The sequence below is a fragment of the Rissa tridactyla genome, chromosome 5 (assembly GCF_028500815.1).
Source record: "Rissa tridactyla isolate bRisTri1 chromosome 5, bRisTri1.patW.cur.20221130, whole genome shotgun sequence".
Classification (NCBI taxonomy): domain Eukaryota; kingdom Metazoa; phylum Chordata; class Aves; order Charadriiformes; family Laridae; genus Rissa; species Rissa tridactyla.
In genome coordinates this window covers 41176162-41199593 of record NC_071470.1, presented here as the reverse complement: position 1 = coordinate 41199593, position 23432 = coordinate 41176162, and the positions used below count along the sequence as shown (strand labels likewise).

Genomic DNA, 23432 nt, shown 5'->3' with positions numbered 1-23432 from the left:
ACCCACAACACCACCCTTACCCCAGCCCTCCTCCCAACATATCCCTATCCTTCCCCCTGCCCCTAATGCTGCTCCAAACTCTACCTTTACCCCAACTTTGTCCCCACTCCAATCCCACCCCACCCCAATCCCACCCCAATCCCACCCCACCCCATCCCTATCCCTATCCCTGCTCCCAACTCTATCCCCATCCTTCCCCCTGTCCCTCCCCCTATCCTTATCCCCATCCCTCCCCCTATCCCTGTCCCCATCTCTACCCCTACCCCTATCCCCGTCCGTATCCCTATCCCCACCCCTATACCTACCCCTATTCCCATCCCTAGTCCCATCCCTGCCCCTATCTTTACCCCTACTCCCATCCCTACTTTTACCCCTACCTTTAGGCTTACCCCTCCCTTTAACCCCCCCACCCCTCAGGCTCCCCCCCGCCCCTACGCGCCCCGTCCCGGCTCTGCCGCCCCGCCGCCCGGGTGAGGGGCTGGGTGGGGGCTGCTCCCGCCGCTCCCTCACACTGTTTACAGCCAACACGGGGCTGCGGCCGCTGCCGGAGCGGCCGGGACTGCGGGCGGGGCGGCCCCGACGGGCCGGGACCGGCCAGGGCCGGTGTGGAGGGGTACAAAATCCCCGGGCGCTGCCGCCCGCCCCCGCGCCCTGCCCGGCTCCAGCCCCGGCTCCAGCCCCGGCCATGGCCGCCACCAAGGTGCACGCAGCGGCGGCGGCAGCCCTGCCCGCAGCCCGGGAGCACGTCCTGGCCGTCACCCGCAACTACAGCAGCAGCCCCAGGCTGAGTGAGTGCGGGGAGAGGCGCGGGGGGGAACACGGGGGTGGTCACGGCGTCGGTCACGGCGTCCCTCTGCCTCCGAGCTGGGGGGGTCACCGTGGGTACCCCCGAGGTGGCAGGGATGGGTGGGTGGGTGGCAGTGGGGCAGACAGGGGTGGCAGGGACAGGTAGGTGACACTGGAGTAGGCAGGGATGGCAGGGATGATTGAGTGTCAGCGGGGCAGGCAGGGATGGCAGGGACTAGTGGGTGGCAGCGGGGCAGGCAGGGACGGGTGGGTGGCAGTGGGGCAGGCAGGGATGGGTGGATGACACTGGGGCAGGCAGGGGTGTCAGTGACAGGTGACACTGGGGCAGGCAGGGGTGGCAGGGACGGGTGGGTGACACTGATGCAGGCCCGGGTGGCAGGGACGGGTGGGTGGCAGAGGGGCAGGCAAGGATGGCAGGGACAGGTAGGTGACACCGGAGTAGGCAGGGATGGCAGGGATGACTGAGCGGCAGTGGGGCAGGCAGGGGTGGCAGGGACTGGTGGGTGACACTGGGACGGGCAGGGATCCAGGCTCTGGTAGCCCTCCATCCCTCCGTGCCCCCTGCTTGCAGGCAGGTGTTCTGCTTTCGCTGCCGAGACCCCTGGGGGGAGCACAGGGGCTGTGTGGGAGGGCACGGGGACTATTGTGGGGCTGTGGGGCTGTCACCCCTCCTGGGTCTGCAGCTGCAGGGGCTGCGAAGGTGTCACGGCCCCCCCCATGGACTGTGGGGTGCGTGCTGGGCAGCGTCCGGTCCCACAGCGGTGCTGGGGTGCACCAGGTGCCCTTCCAGGCGATGGAGCCCGTACCGACCCGCTGCAGGGGGGGCAAATGAGGTCAACAGCCCCATCCTCCCTTGAAATGCAGGAGGGAGGGAGGGACCACCCGCCCCTGTTGCTGCTCCGAGTCCTCTCTGTGTGTTCACCTCCCCAGTGTGACCCTCTCCCTGGCCCCGAAACGGTGGAGTGCTCCTGTGCGCAGGTGCAGGCCCTGCCAAGGTGTCCCTGGGGTCAGCCATGCTGGGCGGGGGGGGAGCTGGGGGCACAGCCTGGGCAGTGGGGGGGATGGGGAGGTGTTTTCCGAACGTTTCCCATGGCCTCTCCCAGCACACTCGTGTGCCAGAGCCTGTGCAGCTGGCTGCATCCATCAGGGAGGGGGTTTGTCTGTGTGTCCGTACTGCCAGGACTGCGTGCACCCATGGGTGCCGGCAGCTCTGTTCACCCCCGCGCACCCTGCTCGCAGCAGCCCACGGGACCTACAGGCAGCACCGGCCTGCCGGCTTGACACTGGCACCCTCACCCCCCCACAGCACCCCCATCCCACCCAGACCTCGGGAAGCCTGGCATCATGCCAGCCCCAAAATCTAGGGGGTGGGCTGTGACACTCCCCCCCACCCCTTCCCGCCCCAGCATCCCGGCCCTGAGCGCAGCAGGCTCAGAGGCATCAAGGACATTTGCTGTGACCTTTGTGCCTTCGCTCCCGGGTCAGGACGGCTTTGCTGTCACCTCCCTCGTCCCGAGCCAGGTGGCTCCGGGCTGCCACGGTCCCAGCTGCACCCTCCCGGCATGGCTGAGCGCAGCCGGCTCTGCCCGGCCACCCGCCCCGTGTTTGCTGTCAACATGGAGCAGGGAGCAGCCACCCATGGGTGACTTCTCCCCAGCTCACGCCAGGTGAGAGCCAGCCCTTGGCCCGAGGAGGGCCACTGGGTGGGCAGGGAGGTGGCCGTGGGGAGCCAAGGCTGGTTTTTGTTCTATTAGGGGCAGGTCCTGCCCTCCCCGTGGACTCCCTGGCCCGATCCTGCAGGCACAGACTCTCCCTGCTGCGGCCATCTCTTCACACGCCCATGGGAGAGGGTTTGCTGGGCTGGGAGAGCAGCCACCCCCATTGCCTGCATGGAGGGTCCCAACATGGAGCCCCCCAGAGCAGCCCCCAACGAGGCTCTCTGCCCCAGCTGGGAGGGGACAGGGCAGGGACCGAGGGCTGGCACTGCGGGACCTGGCTGGCACCCGTGGAGTGGTGGGTCGTCCTCCCCTGGCGCAGCGTGGGACCGAGCTCCCGCAGAGTCTCCGTGGGCTTTCCCCTCCCTGGAGCTCTCTGCTGGACCCATTTCGACCCAGCCAACCTGGCATGTGGCTCCTGCGCTCTTCCTGCCTTTTCAAGGCAAAAATCCCCATTCTCAAGTTTCTTCCTGCCTGCCATGACCACAGCCAAGTACTTTTATTTTAGAGGAAGCCATGTTTTGCCCCTCCATGGCTTGGCTGTACGGGCAGTGCCCGCTTTGCCAGGCTGGCTCTGCAAAGCCAGACCCCCAGCAGCCACATCCAGGTTGGGACAAAGTCCTGCCCGGGATGTCCTGTCACCACCGTCTGTTGGAGAGAGGTTGGAGAGGTGTGTGTGAGGAGCACAGGACCGTAACAAGCCGATGCTCTGCAGCCCTGTGTGCTGGGGGGAGCTGGAGACGGAGGCCGGGGGGGGGAGAGGTGGGTCCTGGAGTGGGAGGGGCTGCCCCAAAAATGTGCTGCATGGAGAAGGTGAGGGTGGGAGCCAGGAGAAGGGACCCTGGCAATGTGGGGGTCCTGGGGTGACATTTGGAGGGGTCTGGGGGCGGTATATGGAGACCCCTCCCCTCCAGCATGAGGGAAGAGGCAGTGTGGGGCTAAGGGCAGCTGAGCTTCTGGATGGTGCCATGCCACGTGGGTGCAGCGTGGCAGGTCTGGGGTCCCAGCAGCGCGGGGTCCCAGTGTGACACTGGGCACAGCAGCAGCTACATTATCCCCAGCACCTTGATGCCCAGCAGCTGGAGCTGGGGGGAACTGGGGGGCCGAGCAGGGCTGCGGGCAGGCAGGGCTGGCTGGCAGGAGCAGGCAGAGCGCTGCCTGCGCTGCTCTGCTGGGGCCGGCTCTCCTGAGAGGCGGGAGAGGTATTAGCAGCTGCTTCCTAGCGCTGCAAATCCATTAGCACAAGCGAGTGGAAGAAGCACTTATCACCTCCTGGCCTTTGACTTGACCCATCTTTACGAAAAACAACCCAGCGAACAATGCCGCTGCCCGCACGTGGGCTCGGGGCTGCTGCCCGCACGTGGGCTCGCCGGCTGCTTGTGCGGAGTGGGGTGCCCCACACCCTGCCCCACAGCCTGGCAGGGCCCCACGGCGCACTTTGAACTCAGCAAGCACAGCCTGGAAGCGGCTCGAGGGCTGGGCTGCAAGGGGGTGGGATGGATGGATGGATGGATGGATGGATGGATGGATGGATGGAGAAAGCAGGAGTTTGCTGTCAGCAAGCCCGGTGACACAATGGTTGTGCCGTGCGATGGCAGCCTGGGAAGGGGAGTTTGGTGGGACATGTCTCAGCTTCTCTGCTGCGTCCCAACCGGCCCCGTTAGCCATGGTGCTTGTCTCCTGCTGGGTCTGGGCCTGGTGCCAGCGCTGGGCTGGGGACCGTGCCTTTGGGAGCTGTGGCCAGTGGGGTTTGGGATGTGGCATTGCCCGCTGGGAATGTGGGAAGCAGGAGGAGAGGAACCAGGGAGATCCCCAAGCCCTGGGCACCCCGACACGTCTCTCCTTGGGGGCTGCTGCTGGGCAGGAGCTGGGTGCTGAGCCTCCTGGGGCCATGTCGGGCTGTGCCCTCAGCCCAGGTCCCCCCCAGCCTCCAGGGAGGAGCGAAAGGCTTGCGAGGCTCAGCACTGAGTTGCCAGACGGAGGAGCATTAAATTGTCTGGTCTCTTTGGTTTATCTTCTCTCGACATTCCCTGCCTCGCCCAGCAACTTGGATTCAGTTTCAGACCTGAGATTGCTCACCGGGGGCGAGACCCTGAGTCACAGCTTGGCAGAGCCTTGGTGGAGGAGTCCAAATTTAGCTCCACCAGAGGGTTCCCAGGAGCCCTGTCGGCTGCCGCAGAGCCCGGGGCTGCACGGCAGGGAGGGAGGGGACGGTGGCATTGCGGGGGGGCACAGTGCAGGGGATGTAGCCTGTCCCCATGGGGACCTGCAGGTGGAGGAGCCTATGGAAGGTGCGAGCCCCTTATGGCCATTTCCTAAATGAAATTGGATTGTTTTCACGTATATAAACACATGGGTCGCCCGTCCATCAGCAGAGGGAGGTTGCTGGTGATGGAGAGCTTGCTGCTCCTGTGGCTCTTTTCCCGTCTCACAACTAACTGGCTCCGCTGGAACCTTGCCCCCTTCCCAGTGCTGCCACGGCAGCATCCCACTGCTGCAGACGGGAGGGTTGTGGATGCCCTGGAGAAGACTCCAGGAGCCCCTTGCCCTCTTTGATGGAGCTGCCAGACTGCTCAGAAGCAGAGCTGGGCTGACATCCTTGGTGTGACTATAGGAGGTGGTGGCTGCCGTGGGTTCGTAGGGCTGGCGAAGGGGCTGGCGGGTTCCTGGGGGCTGCAGCCATTGCATGCCCGTGTCCTGCTGCTGGCCGAGCCTGGGCAAGCCGGTTGTGTCTGTTCCCCGTGCTCCAGCTCCCGGTTGCAGGAGCCGTCCATCCGTCCTACCACTGCAGCATCCCCAGCACCTCACGCTCCATCCCACCAGAGCAGGGTCCTCTGCCCCATGGCGCGTCGGGATCCCCCAGTCCCACAGTCCCGCTCTCTGTCCCTTCTCCTTTCCTCCTGGGGCCATCTCCCCTCGGCTTCTGGAAAACCCTCAGCCCAGCTGGTGCCTGCATTGGTCGCCCAGGGCCGGGGTCCAGCAGCGCCGCTCCTTGCCGCCTGCCCCCACCTCTGGCCGGCCCCTGTTTTGTCTGATAGAAAATGCGACAGCAAGCCCAGCAATTTTTTTTTCCCCCTTTTTTTTTTTTTTTTTTTTTTTTTTTCCTTGCGTTGGCTTGTTTGGTTCACGCTCGGCTGGTCCTGCCATTCTTTGGCCTTTCCTCACATGACGTGCAGGTGTGTATGGGAACCCTCGGCCGCCGGGGCCCTAATTAGTGGCATAGAGTGCGACCCCCCGCCGGGCTTTTCACCGGCCCCGCCGGGCTGGGACAGGCCGGTGGGTTTGACAGCGCGGCACAAAGTGACACATGGCACAATGGGCAGGTTGCGGAGGGGGAAAGCGGTCACTTAGGGACTGTCGGAAAAGTCCCAGGACGGCCCTGGGCTGCCACGCTCACCACACGGTCACCAGGCGATGCTGGCTCTTGGGGTGGGGTGGAGGGGGCTTGGTGAGGTGCGTCCTGGTGGATCCTGCCATTCCCAGAGAATGGGTCACCACCACGGCTCCGGTGCCGGGGATGTGCATCCTCTTCCATGATTTTGAGCTCAAAGTTGCCATCAGGGCCGAATTCATGCCCCATCCTGGGAGCACTTCAAGGGACAGCCTGGCTTTGCATTTTGGTTAAAAATTAGGCATACGTGATGAAATGGTGAGCAGCATCTGGGGGGATGTGGGATTCATCCAGCCCCATCTGGAGCAGCCCACGGCTGCCCTGCACCTTGTGCTCAGCACGCCCAGACCCCTCTGCCCCATGAGGTGTCCGCTGCCCATTCTGTGGGGTGCCAGGAGTGGGGCAGTGCAGTGGAACCCCCGCTCCGTGCCTGCCAGGTGTGTGCTGGGGGACTCCGGAGACCTGTCCTGGTGCCCCAGGGTGGCTCAGGACTGGCTCCGGACCTCCTGAGATGCCCCTTCATCTCTCTCCTTGCTCTGGGCTGGAGGGCAGAGGGTTTGGGGGATTTTGGGGCTATTTATGAGTCCCGTTTCCTATCTTTGCTCCAGCTCGGTTCCCCTTCAGCCCGCTCCATCCCGGGCATCAGCCCGCGCGTGGGGCTGAAGATGGGAGAGGGTTTGGAAGGCTCTGACGGCTGCGTGCAAACTCCAGGTTCATAATTCGGGGTAGGGGATGTGCAAAGCTCATCGGCCAAGGTGACCATCACCGGCCAGGTGACAAACTGGTCCAAAATTTGTCCAAAATCAACCTCCATCACTTCTGCGGGGAAGGTAATACCCTCAGCAGGTTTTTTCCCCGTGGCCGAGGCTGGAGGAGGGATGGGGTCAGGGCTACATCCATCCCCTCGCCGCGGCAGATGGCAGCTCCTGGGGACCACCGTCCCTTCCGGAGGTCAGGAGCGATCCCCCGTCACACTTTGGAGCAGAACCCTAAGGCGTGTGTCGGGCCGGGGGAGCCGGCAGCGATGGCCGGGCTGGGGCAGGGGGCTGGGGAGGGCAGGGCGGGTGAGTGCTGGGAGCAATTAGCGGCGGGTGTAGTTGAGTCGGGTCCTCTTTGTCACCAGGGGCCCTTTCCCCCCGCTCCGGCCGCCGCGGTGGTTAGTAGTGCGTGAGTGTCAGGGCTAACGGAGATTGCATCTGACAGGAGCTGTGAATTTGGGGCTGGGGGTGTGGAAAGGCCAGGTTGAAAGACTTTTCTTTTCTCTTGGCCCTTCTCCCCGTGCTTCCCCCCTCCCCTTCAACCCCCCCCCCCCGCTCCCCGGCCGTGCCCCCCGGCAGCCTTCCGTCCCCGCCGGCCACCGCAGCCCACCCACCCCGCCGCTCCTCCCCCCGGCTTGTTCATAACAGCTCAACGTCTTAATTATCTGAATTAGTGCTTTCCGGTAGCAGGGGGCTCCCCTTCCTCCGCCCCGTCCCTCCCCATCCCTTTCCTCCTCCTCCTTCTCAGTCCTTCCATCCCCAGGACCGTTTGGTGGGCTGTCACTTGGCGTTACTGTCGTGATTTCCTTCTCTATCGCGATAGAGCCCTTCGCGGCGCAGAGATGGGCATGGGTGAGGGGGCTGGAGCGAAGCAACAAGTGCTGGGCAGGGGGACTCTGGCTTCAGCTTTGCCGTAGTGGCCAGGGCTGGCTGGGTTTGGGGCTGGCAGGCGTTGAGGGGGGTGAAGCCCTGGGGCTGCCCCATTTGCAAAGCCAGGAGCTGCAGGATCCTTTGTAGAAAATGAGAAAATTTTGCAGGCAGATGCCTTGCATGAGATTAATTTTTTCATAGCGTCAGCTGGGGCGTTGTTTCGCTTCGGCACAGGAAGGCAAGCCAAGCCCGAAGGGAGTCCCCCAGGACGGCTGGCGAGGCAAAGCCCATGGGAGTTTTGTAAGGTGAAGAACAGGGAATCATGGAGCAACATTTTTTTTATCACCTTCCTATTAATTTCTCCGTGACCAAGTCTGGCTGTCCGACTGTCCATCCTCTGGAGGCCCAGTCTCCAAAATGCCTTTTCTCACTGGAAAGGTGGCCAAGCACTGGGCCAGGCTGCCAGGGCTGTGGAGCCTCCATCCCTGGAGATCTTCAACACCACACCAGATGGAGCCCTGGGAGTGGCTCCCGGTGGCCCTGCTTGAGCAGCGCTTGGACCAGAAGATCTCCAGAGATCCCTGCCCACCTCCACCATGCTGTGACTCCAAGAGCAAGCCTTGATCATTGTCACTGGAGTTGGAGGTGACGTTGCAGGGCTGTGTGGCCAGGCCCAGGCCCTTGGGTTACATTTCTCCCTCTCTCTTGGAGATGCTGGTGATGTTGTCACCACCCTACAACGCATCCCCAAAACAAAGTCATGGTGAGGAAGGAAGGGGATCTGGTGACGGCAGAGGGCAGCTCCTTTGTAAACAGACTGGTGTGGTCAGAGAGGAGCATGTGGGAAAGCCAGCATTGAGACCCTGCGCTGCCAGGGACCCCCACGAGTCTGGGCTGGGGACCCTTCTCTGCCTCAGTTTCCCCATGAGGAAATGAGAGGAATAGTGCTCCCCTCCCTGAGTGGTGGCTGGAGGGCTAATATATGTATATATGTATGTTATTTAAAGATAAGTAGGTGGATGGATGAATGGATGGGTAGATGGATGGGTGGACGGATGAATGGATGGATGGATGCAGAGCTGGATGAATGGATGTATGGGAGGATGTATGGGAGGATGGATGGATGGATGAATAGGCAGAGAGCTTGGCCGATGATCCAGTGTCACAGCCATAGGGCACCAAGCAGTGCTGTCAGAGAGTCCAATGTCCTTGGTGGGAGAAGACAGCCCAGTGCATTGGGAGGGAAGCCAGGAGGGTCCCGAGGGGGCTGGCAGGCATCAGGTCTAGACTGGAGACCACCGTGCTTGAGGGAGAGGGATGAGCCCTGTGGCCCTGTCCCACGTGGGTGGCTCCCCAACAGCTGGGGCTGCGGAGGAGACACAGGGAGAGAAGAAAAGAGCCCAACAAAACCTCCCAGGGGAAGGGAAGCAGGCGAGGTGGCGGCGGTGGATGTTTGTGAAGGAGCTGGAAGGGGAAATAAAAGGCAGAATGGTCACTTTGGGAATAAAGGAGACAAAAGGCGAGGAGGTTGGCTCCTGGCGTGCCAGCCCCCCAGGCTGCTGAATGGGTGACCAGCAGGAACTGGGCGTAATTGGGAAACGAGGACAAGGCTAATTGCAAAAATGGCAGGGATTACCGGCACAGCCAGCGTCCGCTCCAGGGGGTGGGCTGGGCAAGGGAAGGGGGACACTGGGGGCCTGGTTATGCTGCAGGGGGTGACCCCGCGCTGGGCTGTGGGGTCGCCAGGGATGGGTGCTCTCTGATGTGGGATGTGGCCAGCAAGGGGCAAATGGGACCCAGAAATGAAGTTCCTGGAGCTGGTCGGGCTGTGCTGCCGAGTATGCACGCGGGGCCGGCTCCTGCATCCACAGAGCTGCACCGGTGCCTGGGATGCTGTGGCGTGGGGACCCGCATCCCGCTGCCGCGACGTGGACCACCCATCCCCGCAGCCGACGGGGAGGGAGGCCGGCGAGCTCGCCAGCTGGCCTGGCCTCTCCAATCCTATTAGGATCGTGAGTAAATCAGAGAACATGGTGTGAGAAGAGAGGGCAGAGGGATGAAAGGGCCCGGCGGGGTCAGCAAAGCCAGGCCCTGCCATGGCAGGCGTTACGGCGTTTGACACATCGGTAAAATGATCAAGGAGCAGCTTAAGAGCCGGATCAGTTCCCCAGCACCTGCACTCGCCTGGGAAGCTGCTCCCAACCCTCGCTCTCCCCGGCCTTGGGGACCTGCCTCCTCTTGCTGGGCTCGTACATGGGTTCATCCCTAGTTGTCACCCTTGTGCTCAACGTCCCAGGTGCCTCCCTGCCCCATGGCTATCCCTTGGGGTCTTCCAAGTCACTTTGGAGAAGTCACATCCCCAGCACCCTCATTTCCTTGCCCAAATGCAGTGCTGTGCGAGTCCCTGGCACTCTGAGGTCTCATCCTGAACCGCGGGGTCCCAGGCTAGCACCCTGCGGCAGCTGGGCAGTGCCACCCTGCACTGGACCTGGACCAAACTGGGTGCCTGGACCTTGCCTTGGCAGTGGTGGCCCCAAAAGCCCATCCTCCTGCTCGGCAGCGTCCAGCTGGCGTTCTCCATCCTGGGGACTCCTCTGGGGATGAGAGGTGACTTCCTGGGCTGCCGTGGTGCAGGGGCAGCTCTGCTGATGTGCTGGTGGCTGAAGGTAAGGGCCTTGTGGGAGATGGAAGGGCTGTGCCCATCACGCAGCGCCTGGGCTGCTGTCTCTGCCCGTGGCCATGGTTTTTGGAGGATGAGCTGTCTGTCCCTGGGCTGCGGGCAGGGCGCGGGGGCTGCGTTGTAACAGCAGGGCTGGGACTATGAAGGATCTGCTGGAGGGAATGGGAGGTGGAGAAGGGTGGATGGGAAGGAGCTTGGTGAGATGGTGATTCCTTGGTGGGAAGGGGGTTGGGACCTGCAGGAGCTACTGGAGTGCCCAGCAGGTCACCAGGCTGTGGTGCCACCTTGCCGGGGCAACTGTGCCATTGGGATGGGGCTGCCCAAGGCTGGGGAGCTCTGCTGGTGCTGCTTGGTGGGGTTTTGAGCCAGGGAAGCTGAGTCATGGAGGGACATTGCTTATCCTGGGTCTGAAAACTGCCAGTTGTGCTGTCATCCCTGGTTGTGGCATCCCTGCCCAGCGCACTGGGGGAACCTCGGGAAGGCAAAGCATCCCCCGGGCTGGTCTGGCTGCTGCGCTGTCACCGGGCACGATGGCAGGAAGCCACCATGGAGCAGAGCCATGCCATGGGGAGGGGGGGAATGACACGGACCTAATCCTGCCTTAATTGCGCTGCAGGCAGTGTTTGGTGAGGGGTGGCAGTGGCAGGGTGTGAACCACTGTCCCTGGCAGTCCAGGTGGGGACAAGGGAGTCACCAGGGTCTCTGTGGGCGAGGAGGGGGTTCCGCAGTGGGAGAGGGTGTGGGGTGACGGCCCATTTTTGGATGGAAACTGCCCACCCATCTGCACTGCCCACGGCCCCGAGCCCTTCTCTGCCTGGGTAGGATGTGGCTCTTGTGACTTGGTAATACAATATTTTTTTTTTTATTTTTTTTTTTTCCACAAAAAGGTGGTGGTGGGGGGGGTTTTAAGCAAAATCTTGGTGTAATGAAAAACTGTGCTTGGACAGGGGAAATAATTGACTTGCAGAAAGTCTTTCAGTCTGCTGGCTGGGGCAGGCTGCCGCCACTGCCGCCACGTTCCTGGCTTTAAATGTGCTTCCTTTCTGCACATTTATTTCTATTGAAATGTTTTATATGAACTGAAATGAAATTAATTTAGTAAAAGCGATGTTTCCTGCAGGATGGATGTTCTGGGTTTCCAGTTTAGCAGCTGCCAGTCACTTGGTCTGTAGTTAGGATAAGGAATAGGATAGCAGGAATGGACGGTGCTGGGGTGGGATGGATCCTGCCCTGCCGGGGCTGCAGCCCCCCTGGTGCCCATGGTTTGGGGGTGGCAATGCCGGGAGTGGGGCAGGAGCATCCCTGGCTCTGGGGGCTGATGGTGTGTCCTTCCCCCCCATCCCCAGCCTACAAGACGGTGTGCGGTGTCAATGGGCCACTGGTGGTGCTGGACAATGTGAAGGTAGGACCCTGTCTGCTGGCGGGTGACGAGGGGACATCTCAAGGGTGTCACTTTGGGCTGTGCGGGGACCACCGTGCTGTCCCTGCCTGGGTTTGGCTGACAGCCCCCCTCCCAGGCGGGGAGGGTGCAACGGGGGAGCGTGTCCCCTGTCCCCTGGGCTGTCCCCTCCTCTCTGGGGTCTGTCAGCCAGCTCCGAGCTCCCTCCTCTGGACACGGCCGGCAGCAGAGCCCATGTGCCAGCCTGCACACGCGTGTGGGTGTGCAAATGTGTGTGTGCACAGGCACGGGGACGCGTGTGAGCGTACGGGTGGCCATGCGTGCGCTCTGCCTGGGCACCCTGCGCTCGTCCCGTGTGCCCCTGCACCCAGACACCTGCTGTCCCCTGTCCCTCTGTCCCCTGCCCGAGCTCTGGCTCCTGTCCTCCATCCCCTGTGCCCCTGCCAAAGCTCTGGCTCCTGTCCCCTGTGCCCCTGCTGAAGCTCCAGCTCCTGTCCCCCGTCCCCCTGTGCCCCTGCCAAAGCTCTGGCTCCTGTCCCCTGTGCCCGTGCTGAAGCTCCAGCTCCTGTCCCCCATCCCCTGTGCCCCCTGCTGAAGCTCCATCTCCTGTCCCTCTGTCCCCTGCCCGAGCTCTGGCTCCTGTCCTCCATCCCCTGTGCCCCTGCCAAAGCTCTGGCTCCTGTCCCCTGTGCCCCTGCTGAAGTTCCAGCTCCTGTCCCCCGTCCCCCTGTGCCCCTGCCAAAGCTCTGGCTCCTGTCCCCTGTGCCCTTACCCACGCTCGGTTCCATCTGGGAGCATGGTCTGAGCGAGGCCATGTCATGAACCCCAGCTCAGCCCATCCCCCCAGCACCGGGTGGCACCTTGGTGGCACCCTGCCTGTCCCTGCTCCTGGAGCTGGGTCTGGGTTCACTTGGGTAGGCGCCGGGTGTCTCAGCATTCCTCCGTGGCCCAGCCAGCCGGGACCCTCCGAGGGGCTTTGTTGACCGGTGGCTCATTTCTATGGCCCCTTTCATGCCAAGCCCGGCAGGATGGAAATTAATAAGCTCAATTAAAGAGCCAGACCGTGGCGGGTGTTTCCTTTGCTTTGTTGTCCTTTATGCAAAGGTCTTTATAGAAGAATTAAAGTCCAAAGTTCACAGCACCGGAGCCAGCCCCGGTGGCTGGGAGCGAGGAGGAGGAGGAGGCGGAGGAGATGGAAGGGAACACAGAGCGTGCTGGGCAGGCAGGGCTGGGCAGGCACGCTCATGGAGTGGACCCCGTTGGACGTTGTCCCCAGAGCAGGACCTGTCCCTCCACCAAGGGGTTGCAGAAAAGTCCCCTCCATCCACCTCGGGGGATCCCGGCTGGGTGGGGGTCAGGGAGGTCGGTCATTGTCCTTTGGGGGGGAGGGGCTGCAGCCTTTGCACCCCACGGGTGCTGGGTCCTGCTCGCCCCTCTGTCCACTCTGATGCGAAGTGGTGTCAGTGTGATCCCCGACTTAACCTTTCACAGCTCAGGGGGGGACTACGGGGGATCCCACGGCTCCCTGGCGTCTTGAGTGGTGCGGGCAGCCCGGGCTGCTCTGTCCCACCGGGGGGGCTGGCCATGGGCGGGTCCCCAAGGGGTTCCCGAGGGATGCCACCAGCTCTGGGGAGGTTTATCCAGGGCTGTGGATGCGCTTTGGCAGAGTCTCAGAGACGCTGCTCTATGCAGGTGATGGGTCTGTCTGCTTCTGGTAGGGAACGGGGTTTGAATTTGTTAGTTGTCAGGCTCTGGGGAGCCTGCTGTGTCCGAGAGCACCCTTTACAGGCACCCTGCAATGCTGGGGAAACTGAGGCACGGTTCAGTGGCTGCAGGGAGTGCAAACCCCTCAACCACAGGAGGGGAAACTGAGGCAGCACTGGCGGACAGGCCCGTGCAGGCAGGGGTGCAAGGGATGGTCTGGCAGCAGGGAGAGAAGCCCCCCCGCTCCCCCGCGACCCATCTTACCCTGACCGTGTCCCTGCAGTTTGCCCAGTACGCCGAGATCGTGAACTTCATGCTGCCCAATGGCACCAGCCGCAGCGGACAGGTCTTGGAGGTGATGGGCTCCAAAGCCATCGTCCAGGTGAGCCCGGCGCGGCGGGGACGTGGTGGGACGGGAGGGATGCACAGGCGCTGCATGGCCCGGGGCTCTGTCCCAGGGTTCTGTCCCCCTCCAGTGGTGGCTGTCGCAGCCGGCAGGGCCCTGCCGGGCTCTTGTCCCAGCTCTCCCAGCATGGCAGGCTGCAGGACCGGTGTCCTGGGACAGGCAGCATCCTGCGGCACAGCTCCTTGCTGGCCCATGGCCCTTTAGCTGGAGTGCGGGGAGCTGCACCCGGGCTGGCGGGGTGGCAGTGGCAGGGATGGGGCTGGTACCTGTGCCAGCCCTTGTGCCAGCAGCTCAGGGCACGAGTGTCTGGGTGCCAAGTTCAGAATGCTGACTTCTGCACAACTTCAGCAGAATGCCGGGGCCAGATGTGGGCATGACCCCTGTGCTGGGTCTCCGTCCTGCTGTGTCTGTCCTCCCCTCACCCGAGCTGCCCTTCCAGGTCCCCCCCCTGTGTCCCCGCCAGGGAGAGCCTGGCTGGGTGATGCAGCAGCCTCCTTTGGACCCCCCCAGCCCTCATCCCCACATCCTCCCATTGGCCTCCCTGGGCTGCCTCCCCCTCCATCCCAGCAGGATAACTTAGGACCCTCCTGCCACCACCCCACAGCCACCAGCCCTCTGCAGGGCTAGAACTGGGGCATCCAGCGGGTTCCTGGGATGCCTGGAGCAGGCAGGCTGCCCCCCGAACCGGGACAGCCATGCCGTGGGGTTTCACCATGAATACTGGGGCTGTTTGCATCTGTCCTGCCCAATTAGCCCGGGTCCCCCGCCTCTAATCAGCCCATCCCAGGGCTCGGGGTGGCTTCACAGCCGACCCGGCCGGGGTTCAGGCTGGCCAGCTGCCAAACCTGCCTCCTCTAATGCTGCCCGGACCTCTGCAGCGCCCTTTTAATCCTATTAGGGAGTCAGCCTCGGGAGAGGAAAGAAAGGGGCGGGGGGGGGAGTGTGTTAAAAAAAAAAAAAAAAAAAAAAAAGAGCCTTTTTGCAGAAGCAGCTATGTCGGGGGCTGACCTGCATGCACCTGCGCACACCCGGGTGCTGCGGCCATCACCCACCCTCGTGCATGCCGGCATCCCCACCAGACGGGTGCCCCCGGCTTTTCCCAAGCTGGCCCTTCTCCCAGGGGCCACACGGCTCTAATTAAAGCAGCGAGCTGGAGGTTAATTAATACAAACGGTGTCAAATATTATACCGATCAAAATGCCTTTGGTTTCCCTGCCCTGCCTGAGGCCCTTCTGCCGTGCTCATTGCATTAACAAGAGCGTGGTCCCCCCTCCCCTGCTCCCACCCCCCCGGCTTCCCCCCAAGCTGAAGCCCCTCAGAAGGGAGTTTTCTTAACCCTGGGATTTCTCCCCCTCTTTTATCACCTCACCCTGACGGGTTTTTCGGGTGAGCGCGGATCACGTCACCTCCCCGTGGAGAGCCCGGCTGCCCCCGAGTCCCCGGGCCCTCTGTGCCCACTAATCCCCACTAATTGCCACCCACCCGCCTCTTGCCCCGGGGTCTCCGCAGGTGTTTGAAGGAACATCTGGGATTGACGCCAAGAAGACCTCCTGCGAGTTTACTGGGGACATCCTCCGGACCCCAGTTTCTGAGGACATGCTGGGTAAGCCCAGCCTGCTGCTGAGCCCCGACACATCTCGGTGCATGGATGGTGGTGGGGTAACCCAGATGCAGGCAGCCGGGGAGGACAGGCAGTTTGAGGGTGTTGGGGTCTCCGAGTTTAGCTCTGCTGCCGCCCAGGGGCTGAGCACATCCCTGGGCATGCGCTCCGATCCCGGGAGAGTCACATCCAGTGTAGAGAGATGACGACTGTCACCTGCATATGGGGCTAAAACACCTCTCTGGGTCCACTCTGCCCAGTTGTCCCAGGAGAAAAATCTTGGGCTGGACTGGGAGGAGGTTTCCTGGGTGAGGACAGGTGAACTTCAGCCTGTGGTCATGCCGTTAGCACTCTCATTACCTCAACCTTGGGAGAGCTGGGGGCTGCCCAGCATCTTCCCCGTCCATGCTTGGAGATGTGTCCAGGCGTTGGGACACATAGGGGGACTGGCCACCCCATGGGGACACCTGCCCAGGCAGAGCTGGGTGCTGGCAGACCCCCATGACCCTGAGCAGCCCCCTCAGGGCCGTTTAAGCTCAGTCCCAGGTCTTGCACCCCCCTCCCCAGTCGTGTTAGAGGCTCCCGAGGGTCCTACAGCCCCAAAGCAGCCTCGGGGACTCTCAGGGGTCGCAGCCGGTGACAGTGGTCACTCAGGTTCCCAGCGAAGGGACCTGGGCTGAAGCACGGTATCGCTCCCTGGCCGAGGGCCGAGTGTCTCCTGCAATCTCCTTCCTGTCTCTGCCGGCAGCACGAAACCCGGCCAGAGCCCTGCCTGCAAAGGGCAGCGGCAAAGGGCAGGCTGTCTGGGGGGGGCAGGTGTCGAGCGCGGTACGGCAGCGCACGGTGACGGACTGACAGGTCCCCGCTCCCCGGCAGCGGGGTGGGAACCCCCCACTCCTTTCCCAGGCAGAGTGCCCCTGTCCCCATGCAGGGTGCATGCATGAGTCCCCCCAGGGAGGGGGCAGGGGTCGGGCAGGAGTGCGCTGAGTCTGTCCTGGGCTGTCCCTGCTGTCCCCCCCCAAGCCTCCCTCCCCGGCTCGGGGGGTGGTTTCCCCTCCCTACCCCCGAGACTGGGCTGGGGTCCCCCAGGTGCTGGCCTGCATCGTCCCTTCCCTCCCCTCTGCCACTCTTTGTGCCACGGCGCTGAATTAAGCCGCTGCGCGCCGGCGAGACGTGGGTGCCCAGCCAGCGCCAAGGTTACTGACCTTTCATGCTCCGTGCTCCCGCGCCCCGGCCCTGCCGTCAGCTTGATCCGCTCTGACAACGGCGATGCTTCCCCGGCCCCGTCGGGGACCAGAAAGTCCCATAGGGGCGGCAGTGGCAGGCGGGGGTGCTAGGGGGGGCGGGGGGAGGCCAGTGTGGCCGGCACACCGGCTTCACTGCTATCGATCTGGTGTCTCAAAGCCAGCTGATGAGGCTGAGCGTGAACGGTGATGCATCGTACTGCCTGGCTCCCCAGTGCTGGTATGGGGGGGGGGTCTCAGTGTCACCCCGCCTGCACGGCATCCAGGGATCCCAAGGGGGAGGTGATGGTGGGTGGCTCGGATGGCATGGGGGGGTGTCTCTGGGGACCTGGCTCTGTCCGCTGGCATCTTCCTACCCTGGGGGCTGTGGTGTCACCCAGCCCCTGGGTGACACGCTGCCTGCTCGCCGCGTACAGTGACATAGGAACACCTTGTTCCCCTGCATGGGGGCTGTGGGACACAACCCCGAGGCTGTGGGTGCCTACAGCCACTCCGGGTGCAAAATCCTCTGCTCCTCACCTGCAGACACCCAGCACTGGTACCCGCATCCTCTCTGAAGTACCCGAGGCAGCTGGGATGTCCTGTGTCACCCAAGGGTCCTCTACATTTCCCGGTTTTCCCCATGGCCGGGGGGATGTACTCTGGAGGAAGCCATTCCCCGAGAGGCAGGATAGCCCCCGGGTGCCCCCACGTGCTGCAGAAACCCCAGCAGCGGTGCAGACCTTTGCTCTCGGAAGCACCGCTGCCTGTCCCTGTGCTGCCTGCACTGGCCCAGGGGACTGGGAGCAGGCTAGAGACCCTTCCCCGCAGCCGCAGGACAGGCAGCTGCCCGCTCGCAGGGCTCTGTGCCAGGCTGGGTCGCCCTCCCCGGCTGGTGGGTTCAGCAGGGCACCAGCAGCTCTCTCCTTGCAGGTCGGGTCTTCAACGGCTCTGCCAAACCCATCGACAGCGGTCCCCCGGTGATGGCTGAGGACTTCTTGGACATTAACGGTGATGTCTCTGGGCACGGCGTTGCTTTCCGGGCTCCTTTTACCAGCCGTGGGCGATGCGGGAGGGTCTTGGGGGCAGCCGGGCATCCAGGGATAAAGCTGTGCCCTGATGGCCAGAGCAGCCCCGCGGTGCTTCCCCCACCCCAGCTCTCTGGGGGCGTCCACCATCCCATTGGGGTGCCCTGGGTGGGGGTACAGGGGCAGGGGTGGTGCCCGGTGAGCCCATCCCACCCCAGGGCTGGTGCTGGGTGGCTGCACTGGTGCAAGAGCATGTTTCTTTTTTAGCTCCAGAAACGCTTGCCTAATTTTTGGCACCAACCAGGATGATTCTGTCATTTTGGGGTGCCCTGCGAGTGCCTCATTCCCTTTCCTGCTCCAGGCCAGCCCATCAACCCCCATGGCCGCATCTATCCCGAGGAGATGATCCAGACCGGGATCTCGCCCATCGATGTGATGAACAGCATCGCCCGGGGCCAGAAGATCCCCATCTTCTCCGCTGCCGGCCTCCCCCACAACGAGGTGTGTTCCCGTGGGATGCGGAGCCCCTGGCACAGCCTCACCAGCAGGTGGGGGAGAAGGAAGATGCTGGAGGAGGCAGCATGGGGGGATTCGGGAGGGCTGGAGCCCGCCTCCTGCATCTCTCCTCCTCTCCCTGCTGTGCTCTGCTCGCTGCGACAGGCCAGACCAACCTTTTGGCATGTGTGTTGTGTTCCCTGACACCCCCAGCCACACAGGGCGATGGGCTACTGCACATAGGACAAGGGAAGCTTGTGTTGCCTTGTGCCTCAGTTTCCCCATCTGTACAATGAGGGGGTAAAGCAAACTCCGCTACGCCAAGAGAGAGGTGGGGAGAGGTGATCTGGGCTGATGTGGGGTGCCCGAGCCTGTGGGGCAGGGGGGGCTCAGATCACCACATGGACCCACGAGCTTGGGCAGAGCAGGAGGCGCTGGAAATGTCAGCCTGATCCACGGGCACACCAGCACGGTGGACGGGCAGTGCCGCCCCTGCCTTCCCCGGCACAGACAGGGATGCGATGGGATGGAAAACCAGCCCTGACAGATTGGGTGCGACAGAGGAGGGTGGCCATGGTCAAGTCAGGGCCTGGCATGATGGGCGCCATGCCACGGTGAGGGAGCATGGCTGGCTGTGGTGGGGGAAGGCCCCGCTCGCCCCCAACCCTGCGGGTGGGTACCCAGCTGCGGGCTGGGTGGGCAGCTGGGGGTGCTGGTGCCCGTCCTGGGATGCTCTCTCCTCTGCTGGCTCCTCTTCGTCCCATCTCCATCCCTGCCACCCCCTGCCCCTCGCTGCCACAGGAGCCGTATCCTCGTCCCAGGGGGGCTGCGGCCCCTCTGGGGGGGACTTGTTCATGGGTGCTGGCCCCACAGTTGTCACTGTCCCACTGCAGATTGCTGCACAGATCTGCCGACAGGCCGGCCTGGTGAAGAAGTCCAAGGACGTGGTGGACTACCATGAAGACAACTTCGCCATTGTCTTCGCTGCCATGGGGGTGAGTCGGTCCCAGGACAGGACAGCCCAGCTGACCTCGGCAAAGCCTGTTGGTGGGGAGCCCAAATTGCACAGGGCTTGTAGGCAGCCTTGCTGCCACCTCCCTGCACTACCTTGTCCCCCACCTGCCTCAGTTTCCCCATGCACGAAGCCACCCCACTCCTGCTGACTGGCCTCTCCTCCCATGTGGGCAGGTGAACATGGAGACAGCTCGCTTCTTCAAGTCAGACTTTGAAGAGAATGGATCCATGGAGAACGTGTGCCTCTTCCTCAACCTGGCCAATGACCCCACGTGAGTGGGCCCCATGGCTCCAGCACACAGCTCTCCTTCTCCCTTCTCCCTTCTCCCTTCTCCCTTCTCCCTTCTCCTCCCTCCCTGCTGAGGACCTGATCCACCTCAGGTGGATCGAGGTGCAGGGGCTGATGCTGGGTGCAGCTGGGGGTCATCAGGGTCCTGCCGTGCATTGGGACCCCAAAGGCTGTGGGTCCCTCTGCTCCCCAGGGGCCAGCCCCATTCCTGGGTGCTGTGAGCCCTGTCCTGAGCAGCAGAGCTGGGGGGCTGCAGAAGTGGGACGGGGGGGCCCACATACTGCACGGTGCTGAGTGTCTCGGGCTTCTCCATGTGCTCTCCTGGCACCCCCGAAACCTGCCTTCATGCTGGGACGGGGGAGCAGCCTCCAGTGTGGTCCAGTGAGGGACACCATGGGGGTGCAGGGGGCTGTGCTGGGTACACTCTGAACTGTGGGGCTGAAGGATGCCCCTTTGGCGGGGTGGGGCGGGGGGCCCCCCCCTTGGTGGGGCTGTTGTGGCCATGCTGGGCTCTGGCCAGCGAGCAGCCCAGCGGGCAGCGAACGAGCAGGGGAGCTGGCACCAAAGCTGGCCAGCTTTTGGGTCCCCCATGCCTTCCCGCAGCAGCTGGGAGCTGATGCCCTGGGTGGGCAGTGGGTGCCACCCTCCTCCTGCCTGGCCAGCACCCGGTCCCAGCGTGGGGACCCCGAGAGCTGGGGTCCCTGGGGGCGACCGATCACCCCTGCCAGCAGCCTGGCGTGCTGCAGGGAGGCCGTGCAGCTCAGCACCAGGCGGGTACCCGTGGGGCTCCAGGGATGCTCTGCGGGAGGGGGGGGGTAGTGCAGGATCTGGGGATGTCACCGCCCTGTCCCCTCGCAGGATCGAGCGGATCATAACCCCCCGCCTGGCCCTGACCACCGCCGAGTTCCTCGGCTACCAGTGCGAGAAGCACGTGCTGGTGATCCTGACGGACATGAGCTCCTACGCTGAGGCCCTGCGGGAGGTCAGTGCGCATCCCCCGGGATGTGCCCCCGTCCCCTGTGTCCTCCCCATGTGGCAGGGGATGAGGACTGCCCTGTTGGGGTGCCCGGGATGCCTGGGGTGCCCGGGGTGCTTGGGATGCCTGGGGTGCTCAGGGTGCCTGGACTGTTTGGGGTCCCAGGATGCTGGGGGTTCTTGAGACCCCATCCAGCGCTAACGCCAACCCCCCCCGTCCCGCAGGTGTCAGCAGCCAGGGAGGAGGTGCCTGGCCGCCGCGGCTTCCCTGGCTACATGTACACCGATCTGGCCACTATCTACGAGCGTGCCGGGCGCGTGGAGGGCAGGAACGGCTCCATCACGCAGATCCCCATCCTGACCATGCCCAATGATGGTCAGTCTCCCTGGGGGACACTAGGGTCCCTGCGGGGTGTGCGGTGCCACCGCTGTGCCTGCACCGGGAAACCTCAGGGCTGGGAAATACCAAATTGTTTTGGTTTAATAAGTTTTGGGGGATCTTGTGGGATCCATCGGGGTAATGGGTCTTCCTGGGATGCTTTAGGATTATTTTTTCCCCCTCAAGTCATCCCTCTGCCCCTCCGCAGCCAAAGCAGAGTTCTGGGTTTCAGCCAAAGGCTGTGGTTGAGGGGGACTCAGACTTGGGGGGTATGGGGGGGTGCGGGTGTGGGGGTAGACACACAGGCGAGTCTAAAAGAGGCAGTTCTCTGCCTGGTGATGGGGGGAATTGGCTCTTGCGCACAACCGAAGGCCGGTGCAGCTTCCCCAGGGCCGTGCTGCTCTGGTCACCCCCTGGCGCGGGGCACGGCCATGTCCTATGCCCAGCTGAGCAGCCAGACTCACTTTCGGGGCTCACACCACCCTGCCTTCCCCCAGACATCACCCACCCCATCCCTGACCTGACGGGCTTCATCACCGAGGGGCAGATCTACGTCGACCGGCAGCTCCACAACAGGCAGGTTCGTTCCCGTGCCCCTTCCCAGCTCTGTGCCGTGGTGGAGTAAGGATGGATCCAGCACTGCCACGCGCACCGACATTGCGTGAGGCTGGAATCCACACAAGAGCACCATAATGGGGGGGTGCCGAGGGCAGGGGGGAGCCCGAAGTGGGGGCAGCGGTGCCCTTGCCTGCACGGGGTGCCCAGCAGGGCTGGCAGCAGGTGAACTTGTGTGTGTGGGGGGTCCCTCTCGCCCTGCAGATCTACCCCCCCATCAACGTGCTGCCCTCCCTCTCTCGCCTGATGAAGTCGGCCATCGGGGAGGGCATGACCAGGAAGGACCACGGGGATGTCTCCAACCAGCTGGTAAGCGCTGGGCAGAAGGGGGGATGATGGTAGGGGGTGGGGGGAGTGGGATCATTTGTCCCTTCAAAGCCCTCCTCCTCCTGCTTGGGGCTGAGATCTTGGTGCTCGTGGCCATGATGGACTCAAGGACTTAATTTTGTCACCTTCTCGCCCTGAGGGGGAGTTGGGGGAAGGGGGTGGGATGCTTTGCCCTGGGAAGTTGAAAGTCCAGGGGATGCAGAGCCCCAAGGGGCAGCAGAACTGTAGCTGGTCCTGCTGCAAGAATCCCGCGCTGACAGCAAGCCGGATTTTTTCCATGCAGCGTATATTGTTATATACAATATAATTATATATAAATATAGCTGTGGATGCTACAGACACCAGAGGGCTTTGAAAAGTCCCTGGTCACACAGGCTGAGCCCAGGCATGCAGACCCTGCTCTGGGTGTCCCCAAGGTGCAGTGTGACACAACCCAGCAGCAAATGGCCGAGCGAAGGCTGGTGTTTCCCTGAGCCGTTCCCAAAGCCAGGCAGGGGGAAACCCGTGCTGCCGCCTTCCTCTGCTTGCCCGGTGGGTTGCACGGAGCATCCATCTGCCTGATGGCTGCCCACCCATCCCACAGTATGCCTGCTATGCCATCGGGAAGGATGTGCAGGCCATGAAGGCGGTGGTGGGGGAAGAGGCGCTCTCGCCCGATGACCTGCTCTACCTGGAGTTCCTGCAGAAGTTCGAGAAGCAGTTCATCACCCAGGGTGAGGCGGGCGGCCGGACCCCAGCCCCGGCGCTGGGAGGGGGTTTCGGGACTGGACTGGACCCCCAGCATCTCCCAGCTCCTCTACCTCCCTTGCTTGCATCTCTTCCCAGGTCCCTACGAGAACCGGAGCATCTTCGAGTCCCTGGACATCGGCTGGCAGCTGCTGCGCATCTTCCCCAAGCAGCTGCTGAAGCGCATCCCCGAGAACATCCTGGCCGAGTACTACCCACGTGAGGCCAAGCCATCTGGACAGGGGGCGGCCAGTACAGCCCTCTAACCCCCCCTGGCTCTGGGCTGAGACGGTCAGCTTTGGGGAGCAGCCTCTCCCCCCCCACCCCCAAACCTCTACGGACCATCCAAAGGTCCCTCCGGTGGGGCTGGCCAGGGTTAGCTGCTGGGGGGGGGTGCAGAGGGCTGCGGGACCTCAGCACCAGCATCACAAAGTGGTGAGAAACCTCTTCTCCTTGCTCAATAAAACCACCGTGGTGACCAAAAACCCTCCGTGCTCTTGCACTTCCCACCCTGGCTGTTTCCTTCCCACCCGTGGGGACGCCTGGTCCATTCCCATCCTCTTCCCTGTACCCTGCGGGAGCAGCATCCCTGCCCAGCCCAGGCTGGCTGCCCCGGCGCAGGCAGAGCTCCTCACCTGGCAGGGCAGAGGGGCAGGAAGCTGCCCATGCTCCCACTGAGCGGGCACCTCCTCAAACCACGGCATTTTTTATTTTAGGATGAGACGGGAGGTGCAGAGGCCGTGAGAGGGGGATGTTTGCTGCAGAGCTGCCCGGGGAAGGGGCTGGGGGACTTGGCAGTGTTAGGTCTGCGGTTGGACTCGCTGATCCTAAAGGTCTTTTCCAACCGAAATGATTCTGTGATTCTGTGACCTGAGCGTCTCCCCAGGCCAAAGTGGCAGGACGCAGCGAGTTTTGGTTCCTGGTGGCTTTTGCACCAGCACTTCTCCCCTGCACAGCCCCGGCTGCAAAAGCCATCCCACTCAGCCGGGTCTGGCTCTGCATCCCTGCCGAGGGCTTGGCTGGATCTGGCT

General features: G+C 63.2%; 1 protein-coding gene across 1 annotated transcript; it reads left to right on the top strand.

The window, feature by feature from the left end:
• The first annotated feature begins 660 nt into the window (after positions 1 to 660).
• On the top strand, positions 661 to 23006 carry ATP6V1B1 (ATPase H+ transporting V1 subunit B1). The gene is made up of 14 exons (XM_054203964.1): positions 661 to 788; positions 11568 to 11623; positions 13608 to 13706; positions 15240 to 15333; positions 17487 to 17564; positions 17943 to 18082; positions 18970 to 19071; positions 19265 to 19362; positions 20238 to 20361; positions 20580 to 20730; positions 21231 to 21313; positions 21553 to 21657; positions 22259 to 22388; positions 22501 to 23006. Exons 1-14 carry the CDS (start codon positions 686 to 688, stop codon positions 22665 to 22667), a joined length of 1530 nt encoding a protein of 509 aa, XP_054059939.1. The 5' UTR covers positions 661 to 685; the 3' UTR covers positions 22668 to 23006.
• Positions 23007 to 23432: the final 426 nt, after the last annotated feature.

Coding starts and splice junctions, on each gene's coding strand:
- ATP6V1B1 (XM_054203964.1), top strand. CDS start 686: ATGGCCGCCACCAAGGTGCACGCAGCGGCGGCGGCAGCCCTGCCCGCA. Junction 20,731..21,230: donor CCTGACCATGCCCAATGATG/GTCAGTCTCCCT, acceptor GCCTTCCCCCAG/ACATCACCCACCCCATCCCT. Junction 21,314..21,552: donor GGCAGCTCCACAACAGGCAG/GTTCGTTCCCGT, acceptor CTCGCCCTGCAG/ATCTACCCCCCCATCAACGT.